The sequence below is a fragment of the Macaca fascicularis genome, chromosome 6 (assembly GCF_037993035.2).
Source record: "Macaca fascicularis isolate 582-1 chromosome 6, T2T-MFA8v1.1".
Taxonomy (NCBI): Eukaryota; Metazoa; Chordata; class Mammalia; order Primates; family Cercopithecidae; genus Macaca; species Macaca fascicularis.
Window position 1 is genome coordinate 154190438 of NC_088380.1, and position 26325 is coordinate 154216762.

Genomic DNA, 26325 nt, shown 5'->3' on the forward strand with positions numbered 1-26325 from the left:
TGGTAAGAAAAGCCAAGTTCTTACCTAGATTTCATCTGACCCAGAGCATGATAATAATACTGGGAAGAAGAACAATGATAAGGACATGACACTCATTGTGGCAGGCAATGTTTTAGGTGTTTAACCAATTGTCTCCTTTAATTCTCACCACCATGGTTTGAGAGAGGCACCCTTATCTGTTTTACAGAGGAGATAACTGAGGTTCTGAAAGGTTAGGTCACTTGCCCGAGATCTCACAGTGCAAAGTGGTGATGGTCAGGTGTTCGTGACAACAGCAAAAAAAGAAATTTCAATGTGTGATTGGATCTATTCAGAAAGGAGCCTCTAAAAGCTTAAGAATTACGGTAGCCAGAGAACAACAAGAAAAAAATGGCAAAAACTTTGAAAAAAATTGCTTATGCCTAGCAGAATGTGACCTCTGGCAAAGTTACCTCCAAACTTTAAACTCTTTTCCTTTGTCTTTCTTCCACTAGGTCTCCCTTACCTCTTTCTCCCGTGTTTCTGCTTCTCTCATTCCTTACCCTTTCCTCATATGCTGATTTTACCTTTAAATGTCTTTCTTTTCTTGTTATCTTACTTCCTTCACATTTAAATTATTCATTATAGGAATGCAAATCTACATTTATTTTTCTCCATTTTAAGACTACTGGTTATGGAGCAACTGAATGATTATTTTCTAATTATATCAGAGAGTTCTTAAAGAATTGTAAGACTAATCATATGGCTAACACATAGTAGATGTTCAATCAGTGGTAGCTAGTGTTAGCATTATTATAATTACTAGGAATGGGAGAACATAATAAAAATCCTAGGTTAGAAGACACTACTGCAATTTGAGCATAAAAATAATTTAAGCTATCTTTTAATCTGGACAAATAAAGAAAACATACTATGTTGCATAGCACTCATAGGCTAATGCTAGAAATCACTATCAATTCTTAGAGGGGATCAGCTCCCCACCTCTGCCCCCAACCAGGGCTGATTTCTAGGCAGAATGAGTCACCACTTAAACCTGGTCTTCAGCCTGACTGCCTTGTCTTACTTTCTTACCAGGACCCCTTGTTGACCCAGGCAACCTTCCTGCTTGCCCCAGTAACCCTCTCCCTAAAGTTGACACCAGCACTGGGCTGGAAAATGCCTTCGAGTTGAATTCTCAGGAACACCCTCTGGCCTCAGAACATTGATCTTCCCCTTCCCTGCTCTCTTTATTTTTTGATGAGTCCGTCCCACTCACCGGACAGGCTAAATCCCGACTGATGAAGATTCCTCACAGGTGGGTTCGGCCGAGTAGGAGAGCCCCGAGCAGAGCCTGCGGGGGTGCCACCTTTGGGGGTGGTGGTCAGGTCAAACACAGGCCCATCGTACATGCCCCTCGGGACGGCATGCAGGTCTGCCATCTGCAGCCAGAGAACAGCATGTCACCATTCATTCATTCTGTCATTCAGCATTTTAGGACCTGTTCTAGGCAGCGTAATTGGTGAATACAGTGTGTGTAATAGGAGCCAGGAATTAGTAAAAATAAAGATAATTTGAGGAAAGGAGAAGTAGTATAAAATAAATAAAGGAGGATGTGATGATAGAGTGACAATGGAGGTGGTCAGTGAAGGCCCTTCTAAATAGATGAGCTTCGATCTGAAGGATCAAAGGACCTTGTTATGGGGTTGCGGTTGCCCGAGGGAGGAGGCTGGGGGGATACGGGGAGTGGTGTGGATGACAGTGAAGCCAGCAGAGAGAAGAGCAAGGACAGAGAGCTGAAGTGGGAATGATTATGAAACAGAAGAACAGCAGTACAGCTGGAGCAGAGGGATCGGAAGGGTAGGTCACGACATGAGGTCACAGGTCCTGGCCGGGATGGATCACATGGGAGCTCCACCCTCACACTCTTCAGCACACACCAGGGTGGGCAGGCCTTGAAGTGAGTGTCTGTGGTCTGACCCACTGCCCTCTGGCTGTGGCTGTGAACTTGCCCTGGGACTGTGGAGCCAGCCAGCAACTTCCACCCAGCACATGCTCTGCTAGGCCTTGTGCCAGGCACTAGGGCCTTTGGTCATGGGAAACACGGTGCCTCCCGCAAAGGGGCTTACAGTCTATTAGACAAATACTGTAAGAACACCCAAGGCAGCAGCACACAACCTCCGCCCATTTCTTAACTTTGGCCAGAGGGGAGGCAATGAGGACGCGCTGCCAGACGAGCCTGACCATGCAGGATGGATCATCACAAGAGTCCTGTCAGAGCCTCCTTCCCTGTTAGTGACTCAAGTGCTGGCACAGAAGTCAAGCCCATCGAATGTGCAGATGCTAATGATTCTGGTGATGTGATGACTGTATCTGTACTCCCCAAAACCAAGAACTCTACATCATCAACACTTCTCTGGTTTAGAATCTAAATCACACTCATAGAAATAAAGGGTCAATACTGGGGAAGTCTCCTTCTTCTCTATTAGGTCCAAACTGGAGTGTGGAGCTCAAATTCCACAATCCTAGGCTAGGGTTAATACACATATATATATACACACACACATATATATACATATATATGTATATATATAGTGTGTGTATAAAAAAGTACAATACAATAAATACAATATAAATATGTGAATATATTTATTTACATGCACTTTTATATTTTTAATTATATTTATTTATATTTATTGTATTGTTACAATGAATACAATACACAATACAATATAAACTGTATAAATGTTTACTTATATATTATTCTATATTTATATATTAAGTAGATATAAATATAATACATATAGTGTATATATATTTCTCTGCACCTCCATTTATACATAGGCACACATTTGCACACGTGTATATATCTATAGACCTATACATATACACATATATCTCTGCATGTGTTTATATATAAAATCAGAGAAATAAAATTTTAATGAAAATACAGTAACTAAAATGTTATAAGTGTTTGCCCCTGTGGAGCAACACTGGACAGAATGAGACAGGGATGTGTGGGTGTGGATTCTTGGTTCTTACCTTCAGATTTTAAGAGTAATTTATTTTTAAAAAAAAATACGCCAGCCTTATTTTGAATTATTGAAATTTAAATTATTTTCAATAAAGTACTATAAAAATGTGGGAAAAGTCATTTGGGAAAAAAAGCTCTCTTTGGCCAAAAGTTTTCAACACCCTCTTTAATAGTACATTAAGTCTGTGTGGGGATAAGACTGTCACTGAATTTCTCTGTGAGAGTCTAGAGATCACAGTGCCCTGTGTTCATGGTTACTATCTCTGAGTGTGAATGGGACACAACGCCCCTGCACCACCTTGGAGCTCCCCTGCTTTTTACCTTCCTCCGTGCTTTAATGCGCTTGTAGACATAGTCGGAGAACGGGCTGCAGGGGATGAAGCGGCCTGCCCCCTGGGTCACGTGCAGGTTGCCATCTTCCAGCATGATCTTGCCCTGGCAGATGACCACCAGAGGAGCCCCACGCAGCTCCATCCCTTCAAAGATGTTGTACTCTGCAGCCTAGAGACAGGGGTGAGGAGCAAAGCCACAGTAAGGGTGTCGAAAGAGGAGAAAGAGGAACGTACCTTCTCTGCTCGAGACCTTCAGTGTCATTTGCTGCTGATTCACCAGGCAAGCCGGGAAAAGCTCACCATGCATCTGCAAGCTTCCAGTGGGTAGAAGGCACTGGAGACAGATTTGCTAAGAAAAGACTAAACTTCCTAGTAAAAAGAAGTGTCCAATCTTTATTAAGGTCCTCAAGTGGAAGTCAACTTTTGTCATGGGTAGTGTTCAAAGAGAAGCTGGATAACTATCCAGGATGCTGTACATCACTGTCTTGCACTGAGTGGGTGCGCAGAGAGGCTATGTGGCCTTTAGGTCCCTCTAGCTCCAAATTAAATAACATGAGATGACACAATATTTAAGCAAAGGCCATTACCACCAAAAATGGGATTTCTCCCTACCTCCTTCATTTACTCAACCAGCAAAATGCATTAGTGTATTGCCAGGTAATTAAGAACATCAGTTTAGAGTCAGCTTGTCTGGGTTTCAATGCTACCTTCACTATTTGCTTGCTGCACAAATTATTTAATTTTTCTGTACCTCCAATTTTTAATCTATAAAACGGAGGATAATAATAGTCCCTACCTGTAGAAGACCAGTATGGAAACCCAATGAATTGAAAACACAGTGCCTGAAACATAAGTGCTTAAAAAAAATTAACTATTTTTAATAAGTGTGTCGAGCCTGTTTCTGTTAGATACCGCACTTTAATTATCATCCTCCGTATGAAACTCATCATAAGGAAGTCATCAGTGCTGTTTACCAGTTATTTCCCATTCTTTCTCTTTCCAGGCACAAAGGATCATTGCATGTCCTGACTTGCGGAAGTTAGGTATGGCCACAGGACTGGCTAAGACCAGTGCCATGTAAGAGGCAGTAAGGTACACCACGTCTAGGGGAAACTTTCAGAGCCAGTAGACCATTCACTAGGTCATGTTCCCCTGTCTCAGCAATCATGAAAACATATGTAGAGAGGGAGCCTCTATCAGTCTCTGTCCCTGAGTGACTGGGATGGGCAGAGACCATCTGGTGACCTCCCTGCTTTGGAAAGCAGGAGTGTGGGGAATAGAAAGAGAGATCAGACTGCTACTGTGTCTATATAGAAAGAAGTAGACATAAGAGACTCTATTTTGTTGTTGGTTTTTTTTTTGAACATAAACTCAAGACTTTATTGTCTTCATAATAAAAGATGACACTTAGAACTGGATCACTTTCTTCCCGTGCCGGTATCACTCTCGCAAGCATGGTTAAAGTCCCTAAAACTTGTTGGACTTTCTGTAAGAAGTGTGGCAAGCACCAACCCCACAAAGTGACACAGTACAAGAAGGGCAAGGATTCTCTGTATGCCCAGGGAAAGCGGCGTTATGACAGGAAGCAGAGTGGCTATGGTGGGCAAACTAAGCCGATTGTCCGGAAAAAGGCTAAAACTACAAAGAAGATTGTGCTAAGGCTTGAGTGCGTTGAGCCCAACTGCAAATCTAAGAGAATGCTGGCTATTAAAAGATGCAAGCATTTTGAACTGGGAGGAGATAAGAAAAGAAAGGACCAAGTGATCCAGTTCTAAGTGTTATCTTTTATTATGAAGACAATAAAATCTTGAGTTTATGTTCAAAAAAAAAAATGGAGTCTCTTATGTCTACTTCTTTTTATATAGACACAGTAACAGTCTGATCTCTCTTTTCCCCACACAGGAGAAACACAGTTGAGGTTTTGAGTCACTGAGATTTAGGGGATGGATTGTTATTGCAACCCGTCCTAGTCTAACTACCCTGACACACCACATAAACACATTTCTCCTGACCAAGTTCTTTGCACGCATTCTCCATTCTACTCCACTCCCACCAGAGCAAGCCTTACAGACTGGTGGTTCTTGGCAGAGATTATCTTCACAGCATCTGGATCCCAGATGACTAGGTCGCTGTCAGAACCCACAGATATTCTTCCCTTGCGGGGATACAGGTTGAAGATCTTGGCAGCGTTTGTGCTTGTCACAGCCACGAACTGGTTTTCATCCATTTTCCCTGTGGCCTATTGAAATATAAGAAATTACTTCTATATCTATAGCTATAGCTACATACATATCAATTGAGGCCTTCTGAACTCAGAGAAAGATGACCAACAAAGGCACAGAAATACAAAGAGGAGCCACCTGAAAAGGTGGTGAGCTACAGAACCTCACTCAGCAAGCTCGAATTAGTTGGGCTGTCATGACTACCCAGGCAAAATGGTCAAACACATGGTTAAAGATTGAAGTTACTGCTCCTGAAGTAAGCACGTTTCTCTGTATGTTCTTACATTTACTTACTAATTTACTTCTTCTAATTTCAAAAAGAATTATAGAGGGTTCACAGTAAAAACAAATGTGATTATAATCCCATCCTTTAGATATGTATTTGTGTTTGTATATGTCGTGTGCATAGAATAAATATGAAAGAACCTCACCCAAATGATAACAATGGGTTCTCTGGGTTGTGGAATCGAGATATTTTTGTTTTCTTTCCAGTGTGTGCTTGTCTGTAGTTTACAAATATTCTTTACTGAGCATGTGTCATGTTGGTAATTTAAAAATATACATTATCTTGGAACTATTCCAAATAGTGCCAGGATAAATATATACGTATTGCTCTGCAGTATATGAAAAAAGAAACACTATGTGAGAGAACAGACAACAATATTTATATTTTCCCTCTTTTCAAACCAAAAAGCCTCTTTACAGAAAGAATTGAGTTTAAAACCTAGCTTTGAGCTTCCTGGGAGCAAAGAGGAAAAAGAAAACTCAGTGAAATTACACTGTGTAGATTAATGAGGCATTAGTATACATAACCCTGATAAGAATGTTTTTAGGATTTTTAAAATGAAACATAGAGGAGTAATCAACTTAATAATGAGATAATTATTTATTTTACTAAAATCTTTAAGAGAGTCTTAATTTGAATGGTTCTTTCTTTTGTCAGTCCTTGTGATATGAACAAGGAAAATGAAACAGGCCACTTGCCAGAAGACATTTAGAGATAATCACTTGTATCGCCTGAATGACCATATGCCCTCAGTACAGGGCATCCTTGATAAGCAAGATGACTTTGGTCTAGACACAGACTCATTGCTTATCATTTCAAAGGATTATATCCAGTTCTTTCATAAAACTATCCAAACAAAAAGAATTAACTCACTATTATTTTAAGTACAGGCTATTGTTCACTCAGATGAAGGAGTTGCATGTCTGGTTCCTAGTCCTAACAGTCTAGATGAGGAAGCCTCCTTCACAATGCGAGACCTTAGGATTCATCATACTAGAAGGAAATTTTCCACAATGCCTGAGCCACATGGTTCCAGAGACATCTCAGCAGGTACGAGATCCCATCTGCACTTGCAGTGTAACCAGCCCAACTGGTGACAGGAGGTTCTGATCTGGCCCATGGATGTTTCGGCCCTGGCCACCCTCCCATGACCTCCATGCCTTACCACAGCCTTGTCCCAGATGACAGACATCCGCTCCTCCACACCATTGGTGCCCTCAGGAATGGCTGTGAAGTTGTCCTTTCCAATTGCTTTCTGGGCAGTGCTGAAGGTGCAGTGGGCACTCCCAGATAGTTGCAGATCCCCACTGGCAAAGGAGAAAAGCTCCACGTGAACAGGAGAGATGGCTGGAGGCACACACACTGGGAGCTTAGAATCTTGTGTCTACTGTGAGGGTTTGGACTCTGACTACTTGGGTTTGGAATCTGACTACTTGGGTTTGGAATCTCTCCTCTACCTCTTACTAGAAATACGAGCTTGGATGAGTTTCTTCCCCTCCCTGGGCTCAGTTACCCCATCTAGAAAGTGAGGGGGTGGGGTCAGATAATCTCTTTTGTAGCAAAATAAAATGGACTCAAATGAGCAATGTCACGATCCTACATGTCTGCAGAGGGCAGCAACAAAGGAGTCTCCCTATAATTTTGATTGTCATCATGACCAGCTATTTGAACTTAGGCCAATGATTTAGCTTCTCTGACCTTTAGTTACTTGATATGTAAATGATAAGAGTGCCTCACTCATAAAGTTGTTAGGAGAAATAAATGAAACTGTTGAGTGTAGTCTTACCATAGAGCTTGGCACATAATAGGTTTTAACTGCTATTACCATTATTAATATTATGATTCTATTAATGTTTAAAATAGGATGGGGAAGAGCCTCTTTTCTACTCTCAAGACTGCAAAATAATTCCCAATACATTGTTCACACTGCAGACTCTGGTATAGTTGATAGATGGGACTGCTCCAGTCCTCAACCCAGCTGGCCCCAAGAGATGCTTTCACAAAACGCCTGCTGCTGGGCATTCCTGCACCAACCTGGCCAGCAAGGAGTTGATGTAGTCCGGAGTAGTTGGGTCAGGGCTCAGGGGTGGGGATGTTACAAATGCAGCCGCCTTGGCCCAGTTCTTGCTCCAGTAATGAGTTCCATCTATGCCAAGGCTGGCAGTGATGGGCTCGCCAAACACCACGTTTCCTAGCAGGGACAGGAAATAGACAAGGGGTTAGCATAAAGTATGTGCTGCACTGGGCCCAGCCTATTTAATTTAACTCCTAAGCCTACCCAGGACTGTGTCTCACAGTCAGACAGACCTGGGTTCAAGTCCATGTTCCCACCTTTTCTAAGCCCCTGCTTTCCCATCTGCTAAATGTGACCAAGTTTGTATTCCCTAGATTAAAAGAAGCAATTGGTTGTTAGATGCAGTGTTAATTCTCAAATTTTGAGGCAAATTAAAATTTGAGGAAAAATAAAATAAAATACACATATTGATTTTAAGATTCATCCTCATTTCAGAGACACTAAAATGCTCCAGTTCTTGCTCTAGTAATGGGTTACATGTATACCAAGGCTGAAATAGATATATTCTGAAATTGATGAAACGAGATGATGGCTACTTCTTAGGCTTGTGAAAATGAAAGGCATATGTGAAGCATCTGGCACCTAGAGGATGCTTGGTAAATATCGCTTTCTTTAGCTGTTACTCCTTCCCACAGTAGGGGCCCAAAGTCCCAAATGTGCCCCCACCACTGGAAATTGCTAGATCCTCCCATTATAATGATATGCTTTGGTTCCATAAAGTAAAATCCATTCCTGTGGATTAGAGACTCTCATGATTTTTTTTTTTTTAATCATGTTTGTTACTCCTAACATGATGACTTGCTAAAAGTCACCCAATAACCTAGGGCACATCAAACATGAGACTAGCTTCTTGGATTCTGCCTCAAAAATTAGGGGCTTAACTACCCAAACCATGGAGAGGGGATAAAGGCTATTGGAATATACACTGATCTAAGCTGTTCAGCTTCTTTAAGAAGAAGGAATATAGAAAGCATAGAAAATATAGAATATAGAAATATATAAAATAAATATATAAAAATTTAAAATAAAAATTAAATTTAAAATATATAAAACTTTAAAATAAATATATAAAAATATATACATATAGAAATATATAGAAAGCAAATGCTAGCTCATAGCTAGGTGGTTGGTACCAAGTTTCTCTATGCCAAAATCTGGGGCCAAAGCTACCCTATACAGCCCTGCACTTCTTTAATTTTGGTCCTGCATCTTCCACAGTGAAATTCTCCATAAGTTTGCACTCTATGGCCAGGATTACAAATAGGTTTTGCCTTGTTTCAGCTCTGTTCAATTGGTAATGGTTGCCTAGAATTCCATGAAGGGAAGAATTCTAATAATGTTTCTGGTCTCAGTAGAAAAGACTCATGATTAATTAGTAATGTCTGCCATGGGCAAAAGAAGGAAGCGATGGCAATGCTTCACATAGGACAGCCCTGCTTTTCGGGGTAAGAGTAAAAAAAATCCATGTGATGAGAATTCAAGGGCTCTCCAAAAATACTTACACACTAAAGGATACAGGACCATAAAGATATGAAGAAATGAAAGTCACAGCAAGCACTCAACTACTATTGAAAGAAACAGAATTTTAAAAGTGGAAGAAATCTCCCTCTGGACTATGTTTAGCATGGAAGAGTAAAAGAAGCTAAGACAGTAATTACAACTAGTTTGAATACCAGTTCTCCCATCTGGTAGATTCTGGACAAGTTGTGCTGCAATTTCATCTGAAAAAGGGCATTTCTGAGAAATGCCTATTTCTCAGAGTTCTTTGAGAATTCTACATAATAAAAAAAATTAAACTGTTTATCTCAGTACAGGGCACATAGTTGTTCCTCATTAAATTGTAGCTTTCTAATATTAATTCTGAGCAGCCATACAGTTAAAGAGCCCTGATGATTGATGACTAAACACACTGAGACTTCAACCATATCCTGCTCAGGAGGGAAGCGCAAACCCTGCTACACTTTGTCCTCCTCAGAATGCTCTTGAGTGTTTCCCTGAGAATGATGGTCCATGAGATGTTTACTGACTTCAATCTCAGCAGCCAGTTTTTCATCCCTGAACTAACACCCCCATTCCACCCTGGAGACACAGCTGTACTAGTTCTGCTCGCCAAAGAATTATGAGCCAAAAGGCTCAGGGTTAGGATTTTTCTCCATGAAGTTTGAAATGAGACCAGCATATAACTAAAACACCCTATCCTGAGCGGCCCCCAGGTCACCTGGAGAATGGTCCCGGTCAGAATGCAGCCTCAGCAGAGGGCATGAGGGTGGTGGGGGGTCACGGTTGGCAGGGGTGTGTGTGTGGCACTGGGTGAGGGCAGAAGGGAGTTCCTACACATGTCTTCTTTTTCTTTTTTTGCTTTTCTCCAAGAATGAGTGAGAAGCACTGGGCAGCTTTCCTGGTTCTCGCTCAGTGACTCATAGCCAGTGGAGCAACCACGCCATGTCAGTTGAGACTTCTAAAAGCTAAGGAGAAAACAGCAGGCCTACGGAGAACAGAGGAAGGAAGGAGGTGCCCCAGAATCTGTCAACTAGGAAGGGTGTCTAGACAATGTGAAAGCCTCCCCTCTCGCAAGAAAAACAGGGTCACCCTGTGCCAGAAGGCCAGGCAGCTGAACACTCAGCCATCAGCGGCAGCTGAGACTATTTTTAGCTACCACAGTCACTCACACGTGGAGCTTCACAGGCCAGTTTTGTAGATGAATCACGCATCTTGGGCCTCTCCACTACCAGAATGGCCACTGGCACGCAGTTGTAGCAACCGCATCACCGGGCCTGGTAAATCCTCTCACAACGCAACACAGAGCTGCACATCTGAAGCTTCTCACCTGCACTCGTCACTTACTCAGCCTCACAACGGACCCCACGAGTCTGACACTGAGGATGAGAACCGAAACAGAAAAGAAAGCTCTGAAAACTTTAGCTAAGCACAAGACAAGCAGGGGAATCCCAAGTTAACACCAGTGGAGCAAAGAAGCAGAAGTCAACAGGCAACAGGGACAGAGCCAGGGTCATGAAGGCTGTGATGGCCCACATGCTTTGGAGATCCACTCAACCCCTTCTCTAAAATAACCTGTGCTAGTCTCAGTGGCTCAGGATGTGTGACCTGCATCTGCACTGTGGCCTCAATCCTGGCCAGATACCATCCCCGGGGTGTTTACTGGTCCAGGGATGAACACATGACCTAAGCCAGGCCAGTCACAGTGCTCCTGGGGACTTTTGCTTGACCTGCTAGAAAAGGTGTATTTTACTTTCCCATCATGCTCTCCACCAAAAATTGAGGACAACAGGTGCCTCTCAGCATCTATTCTGTGACTGTTCATACTGAACATAAACCAGAGGAAAGACAGCCAAGAAAGGAGTGCACGTGACAAACCCCTAATACCATTGTTGAGGCCCCTCGATCTAGCCATACCTGAAACACCTATAATCGGTTATTTACTTGTGCTTGTTTAAGCCAGTTTGAGCAGGATCTTTGAATTTTGCACCCAATTTAATCCTGACTGATATGTCCATTTATAAAACTCAGACAAGGTGAACTGAAAATCAAAGGTCAAGGGGAGAAGGAAGATGTACAAAGTCTCAGAAAAACTGATTCAAGCTGTGCCATCTTGGACAACTCACCTAACCTTCCTGAGCCTCAGTTTACTTACATGCCAAGTGGGAGAAATCCCAGGATCCTCCCATCCACACCGGATGTGGAGAGGGGTTTCCTAGGGAGCAAGGCAATGAGCAAAGTAGGCACCATTTATATTACACAGGACAACCAGAGAGGGAAGGAACCACGCAGTGCCATCAGGGGCTCCGAGATCTTGGAAACACAAATCACCTTTTTTCCTGGCTTGTGAGATGAGGTCAGCTGCACTCTTGCTCATGACCTTTGTGACGTAGAGAGGGCAATTGGTTTGGCTGGCAATGGTGATGGCACGGAACACAGCCTCAGCTTCCAGCTGCAAGAAAAAGTCTCCAGGAGTCAATAGAAACAGGAACCTCTCAAACTGGTGGCTCCCACCTCCACGAACTGTGAGGATGCAGTGCTGCACAGAGGTTATGGATAATTTTGGCAGGATCTGGAACTAGAGAGCCTATATCCACATCTCAGATCTACCACTTCCTAACTGTGTCACTTTACTCAGCTTCCCAGTGCCTCTGTCCCTCACTAGTAAAACAGTATAGCACAGCATTGTCATCTGAGAGCAATGCCCGGCAGAGGGTAAGTACTTTTTCCTTAGCCTCTGTGGTTATCACAAAGGTGACATCTGAATGAAAGCCTTTGCTCCTCAATCTTCTCGGGACAGAATCTCTGGGAAGACACAACAGCAAACCATTATGTCTAAAATAACAGCCAAGACAGTTAGGCATCCTGGCTCCTCAAATCCTTTCCTGCAGCAGTAAGTGGTCAGCAAAGGGTTAATTCTAGGAGGCATTTCTTACAAAAATAATTCCCAGGTTTCTCAACACAAAGACTTCTTTTATTATTGATCTGTCCCATCTTATCCTAATGTAGAATTCATGTTTTCAAATAAGCTAACCAACCCAGTGGCATTTATTAAGTAAGAAATAAGAAGTTTTCCCATACTTTATTAACAAAGCAAGATCTGAGAGCTGAGACTCTTTCAGATGGCCCGGTTCTGAGTCCTGGTTCTGGCACTTATAAGCAAGGTGACCTCAGGTACATTACACAACCTCCCAAAGCCTTAGTTTCCTTGTCTGTGAATTGAGGATAATAGGGTTTGACATGTTGGGCTGTGATGAGAATTAAATGAGTTAATCCTTGTAAAGCAGTTAGCCCATTCCTAATGGGAGAACAAGGTAAGTGCCTCTTGAGGGTTTGGTACTGACATTATTATTGATAATATTTTCTAACCAGTTGAGGGTCTGTGTTACTCTCAAGTGGTCTGCTCTCAATTGGTGTGAGTTAGTCCAATTCAGCACACAGCAAAGACTTTGACATTTTTCCATTCAATTGGCAACAGTTCCTTTTTTTTATGGATATGACATTCTGGTTAGCCTGTGGAGCCCAAAACTTAAAAAAAAAATACCAAAAATAGCTTGCAGATGCCCAATGGTTGTATAATGCAAACCAGTCACTGCCCATAGTGGGTGTAGCTCAGCAGACAGACTCTAAGAACTTGGCTGGCTGAGCTGGCCTCCCCCAAGCTGCACTTTATTCCATGTGGATGGGACCTTGCAGGCCCCTGGCCATAGGCAAATGTGGACACCTTCCTGAAGCACCCAGAATTTTGTATTCTGGAGCAGCTGTCTCTGTGCCTGAGGTCCCAGCTCTCTGAACAGCATCACTTGAGATGGTGTCTGGGTGTGCTTGAATTGAAGAGGGTCTGGCTCCTCCTATGCTCACTCCTCCCCCTTCACACCCATGCTGACCACTTCAGCTCCCCCAGGACCTCTGTCCCGGTCCCTTTGATCTTATTCCTCCCAAACACTACAGGTTTCTCAGCACTTTGACAACATGACTATCTTTGGAAGGTTACATCACCCTCCAACTTCACCAAAAGGCCTTCCACGGCTGTAGAGATTTGCGGCCGAGAGGCTTTTTTACTAAAAAGGAGACAGGAATAAGGAGGAGGGTGGGGTGGTAGGGCTAAGGGGAGGTTGAAAAAACAAACCAAGGAACAAAAATAGACTTTGCTCTGAAATCCCCTGGCTGCTGCTGGAAATCCATCTTGCCAGCACATCTCCACAGTGACCAGCATTTAAGAAAAGCTTCAGAAACAATGCTGATCACTCTGGTCTCTTCATGATGAGTAAACCATTTTCCAGTCCTTCAAGTGTGATCAGCCAGGGGCTTAACCTCTCTGAGCTTCAGCTTCTTTACTTGTGCATCAATGGCAACCACACAGGGCAGCAGTAGCGAGAACTGAGATAACGTAAGCTATCAGCACATACTAGATGTATGCATTCCATAGAAGTGACCTACACCAGGTGTTATTAAGGAGACAGACTTCAGGGATGCTGTACGTAACTGGAACCCTAATAACAAAATTATAAATTATTTAAATGGCAATAAAAGTATCACTAGACACAAAGGAATTTCTGAGGTGCTGATAATCTGTTTCCTTCTTTGGGTGCTAGTTACACAAGTGTATCCGGTTTGTGAAAATTCATTGCCTTCTTAGCATAGAAACATTTTTGTCTATTTGTGTTCTATTTATCTTTTAAATAAGACTCTAAAAGAGATGGGATATGGGAATGCAGTCATTTCTGGTTATGATTCCTTCTTCTCCCTGTTGTAGGGTTTGGAATGACAGAACAGAAACAGGATTTGCTTCACTGATATGGAGGGCCTTGACTTTGCTCCAGGTGCTAGACCCAGGCTGCCCTTCCAAAGCCAATGTGCTTTCAGGTACATGGGCAGCCAATTCCCAGCTCTGTGCTCCATGCCAGCAGGTGAAGCTGCTGACATCTCGGAGACATGGAACCAGCCTCTAGTCACCTTTGTTTTGTTATTTGGCTGCTAAGCACAGACATAAATAATCATTCATTTTATATATGAGAAACTTCCATACCTGGACATAATCATCACATTATACAAATTGATGAGTATAATGTATATAAAAAAGTCCATTCAACCTCTTATTTATATGGCCAATATTTTGCAGGACTCAAAATGAAATAAGGGAGTAAGTGAAAACATCTATGAGATTCACACTGAGATTTCCTTAAGAAAGGGATCAGAAATTTAACACTCCTGAATAGCTCTGAAGGACACTCCAACTTGTGGTATCTTTAGAGAGATTAGGGGTCAGAAATAAGCACGTCTCTTACATTCCTTTCTAATTTTCTCACGGGCTCTTGAGCTAGGGTCAATCAGAAGTGGTCTTTGGAAGAAATGTTCCAATACTGCAACCTGGTACTCAGATTCTCATCGCCTTTTAACAATGTTTATTCATGCATTGTGTGTGCACCTTCATCCCCTGTAACTTACCTCCTCTGGCCTGCTCAGTACATGGCCTTCTGGGCCAGTTATCCCCATTTCCAACATGCGGGTTTGCTCCTGAAATGAAAAAAGGAAATAGTTATTCAATAAGCTCAAGTGAGATTTGGAAAAATTACACTGGTATGTTCTGATCTAAAGATCTAAAGAAGAAATATGTGTATGTTGAACAGATGTATTAATCCTATATTTGGAGTTGCAATAGATGGTAGACTCAACTAAAAGGAGGAAAAAAACATTCAAGGGTGATTTGTTTTTACTGAAAGAAAGAGAGTTGTCTGTTAAGACTATTTTTTGTCTATTCTGCCCATCAAGAATCATACCAGGTCACTTATTCTTCATCTCTCTCAGTCTCAGCTGCCTCTGAAACTACACTTGCTTATCTCATTTGTTTATTCACTCACGCTCTTTAAACCATTTCACTCAACAAAATGTACTGGGCATCTGCTTCCTGCTAGGTTCTGGGTAAGTACCTGCATTAAAGCAATGCAGCCCCTGACCTCACAGGGCTTACAGTTTAGTGCTATGTTTCCCAAAGTGTGAGCCACTCATCACTTACATCAGAATCGCCTGAATTGTTTTTGTAGAAATGCAGATTTCTCGCTCATCCTAGCCTACCACATCAGAAGATGTGAGGTTGAATCCCAGTAATGCATGTTTTAATAAACCACTCAGGAATTTTGATGTTTTAAATCTATGGCTTAAATGAATGGATTCAAAATTTAACCAAACAAAATAGGGCCTCCAAACAGCATTTTCTGAGTTAGTGTCTTGGTGAAATTCTGTTTAACCAAGTTGTGGACATGGCAGAAGAAGTGCATGTCCCTTGTGGCTGATGGCTACGTTCCTCAGACTTCTAGCCTCTTTCTGGAAGAAGCAGGTAGCTGGACAGTGAGCACACACATGCATGGACTGACTGGAACTGGCAGAAATCCCAAGCCACCACTCCTTCAGCGTTACTGGCATTCACTCTGAAATTATTAAGACTGGTTCCTATGAACCTCTGCACCAGCAGGCCTGGCCTAGTGACCTGGGAGTACTCTGGTAATGTGTAAGACACATAGGAAAGATGGTCAAAGCAACAAGCCTTGTCTCACTTTGAAACTATGAGGCATTTAAAAAGGTTAAGGATTCTTACCACCTGGAAAAGAACCCTCTGTTTTTTGTTTTTAGTAATAGAAATTTCTAAAAGAGGAGTAGAAAGGAAAATGCACATACTATAAGCAACCATGAGAAGTGAAATGGTCACTATCTCTAGCTCTACAGAATACAAAGAAAGGTTAGAGGCTTATTTTTCTAGAAAAGCACTTCCACTTTTCATTCTTACCATTTTCACTTATTGAAACTTGAACTGAATTAAATTTCTTCCAAAGTCTAGTGAGTTTCTACTCTAAATTGCCTCCAGTCACACAAGGGTTAAGGTCTCCAACTAAAGAATCTCTGTCTTAGGTGACATTTATGCTTCTGTCTTGTTTGAGTGCACCAGGATAATGCACAGGACAAAGCTAAGCTCAAGTGGCGGCTTCCAAGCACATTTAAATCACCAGGGGATTATTTTCAAAATACACTTGCCTGAACTCTGCTACTGACTTTTCCTAATTCCCGAATACCTGGAATTAGAAAAATTTAGTGATTCTAATGCACTGTTCAGGCTAGGAAGTCCTATTCTGAAGCCATGATGTCCCTATAGGTGGGAGATTAAGAATGGCAGTAAAGCCCCATCGATGCTACCTTACATGGGGATAGCAGTAAGCTTGTTGTGGCATTCATCACAGCTACAGTTACATCACAGTTTGGGTCACGACACAACTGTAGCTTAGTCCATAAGGAAAGGAACCCTGTCTTTTTCATCTTCCCTCTCCAAGGCTTGGCGCATAGTAGGCGCTCAGCGAATATTTGTTAAATGAATGGCTAAAGATGCTGTCCTCTCAGACTGTTTTGCCAACTTGAAATTCTTGAAAATCATCCTTGTTTGTATCCAAAGGCAAAGATTTCTCTCTCAGATATTCACTTTTGAATAAGTGCAGCAAGAAATTCTGAGTATAGCAGCTGCCTTCATTTAAACAATGTGATAAAGATCTTTCAGCTCAAGCTGAATTTAATAAACACACACAAGAAACTCATCCAAATGGAAAAATGCTCCTACTCTTTTCCCGACGGATCTTCCCAAGGTAGGGAAATAGTAGTGGGAGGGGAAACTAGAGAAAGTTCCATGCTAAGGATTCACAAGAGGAAAGAAACTGACAACAGAGACTTTGGGTTGAAGTCCATCTGCCTCCACAGGAGCTGGAATTAAGTGCCAGAGAGTTTGGTTTCCAGGGCAGCTGAGAGAAGGGCTGGGACCTCTGGCTGCTGCTCTGAAGACTTGGATAAAGGGAGGAGTACAGTTCTCATACCACTGGGTTGCCTCCCACAGGACCAAGGCATTTGGACTCTCTACAGAAAATGATTTCATTATCTCTGGGTGTGTGGTGGACGTGGGCGAAAGTGCTATCAGGGTCCTGACTAATTAGCCTCCTTGGTCTCAGTGAGAGGAAACTGTACACTTACCTCACCTCCCCCAGCAGCGAGACAACATGGAGAGTCTGAAATCACAATGGATGGAGCCCTGCATGGCTGGGGTGCTGCCTCCCCACAAGCCTGCAGCTGGGCTTGAGACGCAAGGGATCCCAGATATGCCATCTCTGGGTGAAGATACCCACTGAGGCACATCCTCTTAGGGGCAAAGATTTGGTTTTCCTAGTTATTTGCTCTAATCCTTGGGCCAGTGATCTAATCCTTCTGAGCCTGGACGGTCTCATGTATAAAACAGGGAGGAAGATAGCATCTTTAAAGGATTGGGAGAAAATCAAATGAGAATATACCAGAAAATTTACCAGTTCCTGGCACACAGTAGTCAGTGCTCACCAAATGGCACCTGCTATCAGGAAACTAATGGGCCGAGATGAGGGGAGGCCTAGACATTGTTCCCACACCCCTGCCGACCACAGTTACCAAGTTCTGGACAACTTCTAAAATAAAAGCACAGCCCAGGTATTAGTGAGCTACGGAATGCATCTGTTTTGGCTCACGTCAATAGCTACTGCCTGGCCCAAAGTGCTCAGGAAATACTCTTTGAGGGAATGAATAATGGTTTCTTGTTGCCAACATTATCAAATGGATGAAGAAAGCTCACTCTTTTTTTTTTCTGGCTGTCTCCTCCTAGCAAAGGCCAATCTTGAGATGTTTTCTGAGATAAACAAAACCCTTCCTAAGACACATCTGTCCATCTATTCCATTAAGCAGCCCAGGAGATGGAGAGATAACTGCTTCCTGCTTCCTTACAAATGATCAATTTGGGCGTTGGGGCCCTCACTTTCATCACTCGTTCCTCAAGTTTCTCAATATGATTTATAGGAATCCAGTGAGATGTTTGCTCCTCACGAGACCTAAATTTGCTCCTCGTGAGACCTAAATTCTCTATTATCTAAGGCTGTGAGTTCCACAGACTTGGATCCAATCTCTGGCTCCTGAGAAATGCTGCCTTACAGTCTTTCTTTATGACAGAGAATGTCTTGTAGCTTTGAGACATTTTCAGAAGAGAATCAGCAAATGCTCTCCCACTAAATGGTCCAATTTGAAATCCTCCTCCTCTTCCAGGATGCCTTTTCTGATTCTCCAAGAATGGCCAGCCCTCTTTCTGTTTTAACGCATCTTCTAGTTTCATTACTTGTCTACATTCCCCTCTCTTTTATTTCCTCCACCTAGATTCTGAGGTACTTTGGAGCAGGTTCTGTCTTTAGCAAGGTACTTATGATGGTGTCGTGCACATATTGAGAGCTGAAGCAGCACGGAAGAAATGAAGAAACAAATGGGATGCAGACCCAAAGCACGCTCCAGGGAGCTGCACGGTGTTACCTGGGCAATGATATCCCCATTCTCAGCATGAACTTGAGCAATGGCCCCCAGCTCTCCCAGGCAGGTGAAGATCTCATAGAGCTGAAATAGAAACGAATCTTTGTCACTCTTGCAGGCACTTTTAGCAACCCCACAGAAGGGCCAATTACCAGAGCCCACGCTAAAACAAATGGGATAAAGCAGAGGAAATAAGTCACTAGGGCAGAAATATAGATTATATAGGCATGACCAAAGAGGAGGGCTAGTCCAAAGAAATCCTAGGAAACTGTGACTATATAAAGAACCTACCATGTTCCCTAGACAGGTAGAGCAAATACATAACAAAGTACTACCAACTCCTCTCCTCTGCCTCTAGCACACAATTTTAATGGAATTGTTTTCCCACTGAGCGGAGAGACAGCCTCAGAATTCTTCTCAACAAATGCTCCAGAAAACCTCTACAGCCCGGCCAGAAACAAACACAGAAAACTGAAACCCTTATCTCTTAACCTGTGAAGGTAGACACACCTTCACCTCTAAGCAGGAGGCATGGGAATTCATTTCTTGTATTTCCTCTGAAAACTTAGCCTCTACCTAAAGCAAACGCATGTCATGAATTTCTTAGTGGGAGAGTCAGAGGCAAGGCAATAGGATTATTCCAATCAGCCCTCCTGGTCCTGCAGGTGAAGAGCCTCACGCTTTCACTGGGCTTATGAGGGATTTGGAGCTTGTTTGGTAGATGGAAATTTAGGCATGTTCCTCCTCTTCCGTTTAAGAAAGCTGCTGCCAGTGGAAACTCTAGCTCCCTGTCTGTCTTGCCATGAACCCTGCCCGTTACCTTATTTAAAATGTAATGTGGACTGCAAAGGCTTCAAGAAGCATTCTGGCCCAGTGGTCTCCCACAGTGACCACAGTGATTCATGTTACAAGGGCCAAGGTCATCAGCAACAATAGGAAACCCATCCAGATACCCCAAACCACATAGCAAATGGGTTGTTACCTCTGTGTTAGATACTTGATACAAATCCTTATAAGCCATATAAACCATGAAGGAGTTAACCCCTGCAAAAGAGGGACGAGAGGAAAAACAAGAGAAAGACAACGTTATCATGACTGTCCTCCGTCCTTTGCTCCCACTTCCATTGACCATGAGACCCAGCTGCATTACCCAGGCTCCTGTCCAACATAAAGCAGATATTTGTATTCTTCAAAAGCATTCTGCCCTGCCCACCCCTGCCCCATAAAATCAACAATTCCTAGCAGATGTCATAGCACAATGGTCTCTTCTTCTGTGCCTCTTTCTAACCTCCCCTGTCCAGCATCCCCTATCCCAGAAGGTCAATAAACTTTGGTATTGCTCAAGGCAGTAGTAGGTGGCATTAAGAATCACTCTAGCACACCAGTTGTGTTCATACCCTGGGAGCTGCACCATTGAAATCCACCACATACTAGTTCAGTGACCTTAGGATACTTAACCTCTCTGGACCTTGGTTTTCTCACCTGTTAAATGGAAAAATAACAATACCCTACTTCATAAAGTGGTTGTGAATATTAAAGGAGAGAATACATAAAGAGCTCTTAGCACCAGGCTTGGCACATATTTGGTTTCCAATTAATGGATCTCCTGGGATCAGTTCATTTTACTGTGCAGGGTGTTGGATCAGAAAGGAGAACTAAGATACAGACCCTACCCTTAGGGAACTAATGGGCAGGTTTTACCTTGTGCTTAAATATCTTAAGTTGTGGCTGGGTGTGGTGGTTCATGCCCGTAATCCCAGCACTTTGGGTGGCCGAGGCAGGTGGATCACAAGGTCAAGAGCTCGAGACCATCCTGGCTAACATGGTGAAGCCCCGTCTCTACTAAAAATACAAAAAATTAGCCGGGCGCGGTGGCAGGTGCCTGTAGTCCCAGCTATTCGGGAGGCTGAGGCAGGAGAATGGCGTGAACCCGTGAGGTGGAGCTTGCAGTGAGCGGAGATCGTGCCACTGCACTCCAGCCTGGGTGACAGAGCCAGACTCCGTCTCAAAAAAAAAAAAAAAAAAATTAAATGGTAAGGTTTATGTGTAAAGATCTATTTAGATCTCACCCCAAATAAACTACTAATACAGTGATTTACAGAAATAGGTGGGACTGGGGAACTGAGAATCATTTTGAGGAAAGGGGGATAATTTTGGTCTCTAACCATTAGGGCCCTCTCAGCCCACAACGTTCTGGGCCAAAAGTGGGTTGTAATTTGAGAACTTCCCTACTCAGAGTGGTTCAACTCAGGGCAGTCTTCCCAAACACTACCCTTCCCAAAAGCCTCTACATTATCCATGGAAGATGCAGGCTCTTTGATAAAGAAGTGAGTGTTAAAGTGATTCAATTTTCTACCCCAGTGGAGATGCCCGATGTAAACGCAAATATAGAAAGAAGGAGTTAATCTCACATTCTGTGTCACCAACAATTTTGCAGGGCTTGTGGGGTAAGGAGGGGGATGGAAAGAGAATATCATCCTCTGATGGGTCATCCTTTCCCTGCCATCCCAGGGCGCACTCTTCCACTGGACTCCTAGCATTTGTGTCTAGACTACTCCTTTGGTAACGGTTCTTGCACGCCATGACATTTATTCTGTTGTTCTTCATGAGCCTGTTTTCTTTTGCCTTGCGTGTTCAGCAGAGGCCTTTACTTACACTTCTCTAAGACTCCCAGGCCGCCTTACAATGCTGAGCACATGGTGCCTATGTGTGCCTGTATGTGGCGGGGAGGGGTTTGCAATATCTGATGATCAAAAAGAAGCAGAGAATAGAGGAATCTAAGAAGACAGCAGAACCTAAATCATGTACTCACTGAGAGGACACACCCTGGCGCACACACAGAAACACATATACATATGCATGAACATGTTTTCACACCCTAAGCTCCCAGCCAGAGTACCAGCACATCCTTGCTCCTGGAAATGCCTTAGCCTTTTCTAAGGATGCCATTGTTATATGATAGTAAGGGTTTGATCTCTACAGTAAAAATGATATAGGTTAAAAATCCCTAATCTCATAGGTCATACTAGCCATAAAACCTTATGTAAGATCAGTTAACCTCTCCCAACCTCAGTTTCTTCCTCTGCAGAATGGGCAATATTGCATGGAGGTGAAGAGCATAGAATTTGAATACATCTACTGCTAACTAATGCTATGATCTTGGGCTGCTTATTCTAAGCCTCAGTTTCTCCGTCTGCAAAGTGGGGAGAAGAATCACTATCTCACGGAGATCCTGTAAGAAGTAAATAAAGTGCCTGGAACATTGTACTATCCCTACATCCAGTGCTCATGCTCAAGGTTCCAGGCTCCAAGTAAAAGACAGTGACTGAGCGAGTAGATAGTGTTGGAAGGACCGGCAAGAAGAAGCTAAGAGAGGAGGGAGGACAGCATGTTTGGGCTCACCTTTGTCCTTGATGAGGTTCTGCACTTCCTGCTTGACGCTGTCATTCCAGTGGGTTATGTCCACATGCAGGGCATAGTCACAGCAGCTCTTCCCATCAGCCCACTCTCTCCATTTCTCATAGGCCTCAGTCAGGCTGGACTCAGGCTCAGGCACCACATGGTCAACTGAATGACAGAGACCCCAGATGAGTCACTCTGAGACACAGCCTTTACTCCCCTCTGCCCAGGCCTGCTCCTGCTTGCTTAGCTGTGACTGCAGAATCTCTATTTCCTGAGCATGGAATTAACTTTTGAAGGGGCTCCCTGGTAGTTTCAAGAATGCTGATCACTTAAATGTCACAAAGCTATGTGATTTGGAACAAATTACTAGCTTTCCTAAACCTCAGTTTTCTTTCCTTTCAGTTGGTGCCAAGTGGGGTGGGAGACAGGGTGTTACTAGTGCCTTTCTTCTGAATTTATAAGATTAAATGGGAAAAATGCACGTAACGTCCTTCACCTAACGCCTGGCTCATGGTAAGTGCTTGATAAATGTTAGCCATCAATGAGGGCCTACTATGTGTCATTCTTACTAGTACTGTGGGGGGGTCACTGCTAGTGAAAAAAAGTCAGACTCTCTTCCAAGGGCGAACGCGAGGTTTAAAGCTAAGTCAGGGCACAAGACATTGAGGCTCTCTGCTATAGGACAAAGCTGGTGTCAGTTACATAAACCTGATACTGGGCCCGCAGATCTTATTTCCATGGAAACTTCTTGTCTAGAATCTGGTTTCTTTGAGGCCCAAATCTACTCTGCAACCATGGATACATTTTTTTTTAAACAATGGCATCTATAGTTGATGCAGAAAAGGCAAAAGTTACACTTTCATATTCCCCTGAACGGCTGAGGCAAAGTACAAGTAAGGACAAAGTACAGCTAAGGACAACTTTCCACAGAGCAATTTTGAAATATACATAAAAAACCTGGACATTTTTCAAACCTTAACCCAATATTTATTCCTACACCTACGAATTATTCCTAGGGAAATAAATGAGGCTGTATACAAAATTTTGGTTCCACGGATGTTTACTACTTATTTATCTAAGTGAAAAATTGGAAACAATTGAAATTGTTAACAATAGAGAAGTTAGGTTAAATACATAAATCCTTTATAAAATGGATGAGTAGGAATCCACTTTAACTGTTGGGGTAGAATAGAAATGAATGCAAAGATATCCATGACATATTATTTAGCAAAAATGAAAGGTTAAAATATAGTACATATACTGTGATCCTAGTTTTGCCAAAAAGGATTTTAAAAATGTGTACGATATACAGCCAAACTCTAACAGCGATGTGGGATTATGAGGTTTATTTTCTTTTTGCATCTCTAGGTTTCCTAATTTATTTATGAAGGACACAATTGCTTTTGCGGTTCACTCTCATCACTGGGAATCTGACTTCCCTAATGCAGATGGCCAAGCATAATACAAATCTCAAGGATGCCAAACAGGTCCAACTCCTTGCCCAGATGGCAGAAAGCCAAGCCAAGATCACTCATTCCCGTAGTCTTCTATCAAAAGCAGCCTGAGTGCACTTATCGGAAAGCAAATGCATGGAGCTACATCACTAATGTCTGGGGCAACCCCAGGGCTTTCGTTTGCAGGCAGCTGCTGAGAAGTTAGCAGGCTTCCACCCTTCAGCTGGAGAACTGAACCCTGAATTGCACCTTTTATGGCTTTGGTGCAATTTTTCTGGGCTTCCACACCCAACTAGCCAAAGCTGAACCCTGCTCATTGTCCTGTCAAAAGGAAGTAAAAGACAGTGGATAATTCTACTGCTCAGGCTGTCCTGCACTCTCAGGGGATGTATATGGTGTTAAAATAAACAGTGCTCTCTGCCTGACCAAGTTTGGGGCCAGCACTGGGATGGGACCCAATTCATCAGGATTCCTTTGGGACAGGAAGGACTGCCCTGGAATGCTATTGGTTCAGTAATCCAATGGCATGCAACTCCCTAGATTTTTTTTTGGAATTGCAATAGAAAAAAAAACAAAACAAAACAAAAATTAAAAACAAGAGAAACCACTCCCACAGCTTGTCAAATTTTAAAGATATGAATTGGTCAAAATAGAGCACAGACCAGATAGCACTAAATGCGACTGGAAGTCAAAGATGCAGATGCCTCCAGCACCAGTTGCTTTTATGACATGACCAGCATCCCAAGAGAAGCTTTAAACCAAGCTCAGTGATTTTGAAAACCTCCACCAGACACAGCTTCACCCACTGAAGTTCACAAAATTTCCAAGAAATGTAATTCTCCATAATCCCTCTCTCCATGATATTCCTTAGCTCCATTCATGCTGCTCTGCCCTCCTTTCTCAGACCCAAGTGGGCAGTTTTGAAATTACATTTCATCTTCTATCCACAACTTTTTAAGTCTACTTTCACCTCTTACTAGCCCGGAGATGCTATTTCCTGATTCTACCCTCATTGCAGGAGCCAGCACCCGCTGCTAAGGTAGACAAGAGGGCAGCTGTTGCCATGACCAAGAGCCTCATGAATCTCCTCTCTGTAGTTACAGGGAGCTGCCCATTTCCTCAGCTGAATCTGCTTTTCTCAGGCAGAACATCTATAAACTGAACTGGGGCAAGTATACAAGTGATAGTAAGAGAGTTCTGGAGGTAACACGTTCATTAAACACACAGCTCTGAGAAACAGGAGTGTGTAAAATACGAAGACTTACTGATCATGGTGGTGCCACCTGCTAAGGCTGCCTTTGTCCCTTGGAAGAAGTCATCTACTGTGGTCATTCCCTTATATGGCATCTGGAAGTGAGTATGGACATCGATGCCTCCAGGGATCACCATCTTCCCATTGGCTTCGATGGTCTTCACTCCTCCAGGAACAATCAGATTGTCTCCAATTTGTCTGGTGAAACAATCAAACACCTGGTCACTTAAAAGTGCAATTTCCAAGACAAATATAATGGTATAAGGATTTTAAACAGTGTTACTTGTATTTATCAAATTAATCTTTGCAAGTGACTCACAAGCTTAGCAATCTATAAACAAAGATAGATATATACAGAAAACAATGTTTATAGTCACAGAATGAGCTGATATGCTGTTCGGTGGGACCAAGTGTCTTGGTTTAGTACTATAACCCCAGGGGTTTGACAGTGTCTAGAATATAGTGTGTGTAATAATTTTTAATACAAATATTTTTATTATTCTTTTCATTTTGTTCAAGTTAAGGTGAGAAATAACATTTGGAGAAGGATCTAAAGAGTATAAAATAGTGCACTGTTAGAAGAGACTGAAGAAGATAACAGTGAATCATTTAAAGAACAGGTATGGGATCTCCGCTATCTTTTAAGTGGGGTCATCTTTGCTCCTAATGTAAGATTCTGTCTGGGTTATTTCCCACCTAAGTCTTCACTCCCAATTCTACCCTTTTCTGATCAATTATCAGCCAATCACAGCTGATGGCAGATTCACCAGGAGGAAGTCAAAGATGCAGATGCCTCCAGCACCAGCTGCCTTTGTGACATGGTCAGTGTCCCAGTAGAAGCTTTTAGCCAAGCTTAGTGATTATGAAAACCTCCACTAGACACAGCTTCACCCAGGAAGCTTCAGAGCATCTTAGGGAGGAATACGGGGTAGACTCAGGCAGAAGTAAGCCAATGAATATCTCAAAGGCAAGCCTCCAAGGAAAGTGACAATTACAACTAGTCCCCACACAATGCTGCTCATAGATCAGCCAGTATTGCTTGGCTCATATGTGGTATCACATCTTCGATTTAAATAGCTGGTTAAACATGTCCACTATGGATACCAGGGAGACCTATGATTCAGAAGCCTCTACATGACCATGAAAAATCTCCTACCTTGGGATATCTGTACCTCACTGTTCATGGCATCAACATTTTCCCCTTTTGTCCACAGGCAGCCAAGAAAGACACTCTCTTGGGGCAGTGAGAAGTCTACCACTAGCCTGCCAAACTCCAAGTTCTGCAACTAAAATAAAGTATTCCTGACATCTCTAAGAGTTCAACTTTACCACATCACCACTGGGCCATTCCACAGCCACCATAATTCAAAATATACTGGTGAAATGCAGCCTCTGATCATTAGTCCATTCTAGTTCAGATACTGGCCAATTCCATTCTTATTTTTCTTTTTCACAGGTTCCCCTTT

General features: G+C 42.8%; 2 protein-coding genes across 4 annotated transcripts in view; one reads left to right on the forward strand and one right to left on the reverse strand.

Annotated features, from left to right (window-relative positions):
* Window positions 1-26325, reverse strand: part of DPYSL3 (dihydropyrimidinase like 3) — a 114577-nt gene that overhangs the window by 3511 nt on the left and 84741 nt on the right. For all 3 annotated transcript variants that reach the window (XM_005558162.4, XM_065546935.2, XM_065546934.1), the window contains exons 3-13: window positions 24873-25057; window positions 22154-22318; window positions 19734-19795; window positions 18755-18835; window positions 14849-14917; window positions 11732-11852; window positions 7864-8020; window positions 6995-7136; window positions 5390-5560; window positions 3311-3490; window positions 1235-1397 (exon numbers count right to left, since the gene is read on the reverse strand). In XM_005558162.4, the coding sequence (XP_005558219.1) occupies window positions 1235-1397; window positions 3311-3490; window positions 5390-5560; window positions 6995-7136; window positions 7864-8020; window positions 11732-11852; window positions 14849-14917; window positions 18755-18835; window positions 19734-19795; window positions 22154-22318; window positions 24873-25057 (1496 nt within the window). The remainder of the gene's footprint in view (window positions 1-1234; window positions 1398-3310; window positions 3491-5389; window positions 5561-6994; window positions 7137-7863; window positions 8021-11731; window positions 11853-14848; window positions 14918-18754; window positions 18836-19733; window positions 19796-22153; window positions 22319-24872; window positions 25058-26325) is intronic.
* LOC102128841 (large ribosomal subunit protein eL42-like) lies at window positions 4743-5153 on the forward strand. Its single transcript, XM_005558161.4, has one exon. It carries the CDS (start codon window positions 4776-4778, stop codon window positions 5094-5096), a length of 321 nt encoding a protein of 106 aa, XP_005558218.2. The 5' UTR covers window positions 4743-4775; the 3' UTR covers window positions 5097-5153.

Coding starts and splice junctions, on each gene's coding strand:
- LOC102128841 (XM_005558161.4), top strand. CDS start 4,776: ATGGTTAAAGTCCCTAAAACTTGTTGGACTTTCTGTAAGAAGTGTGGC.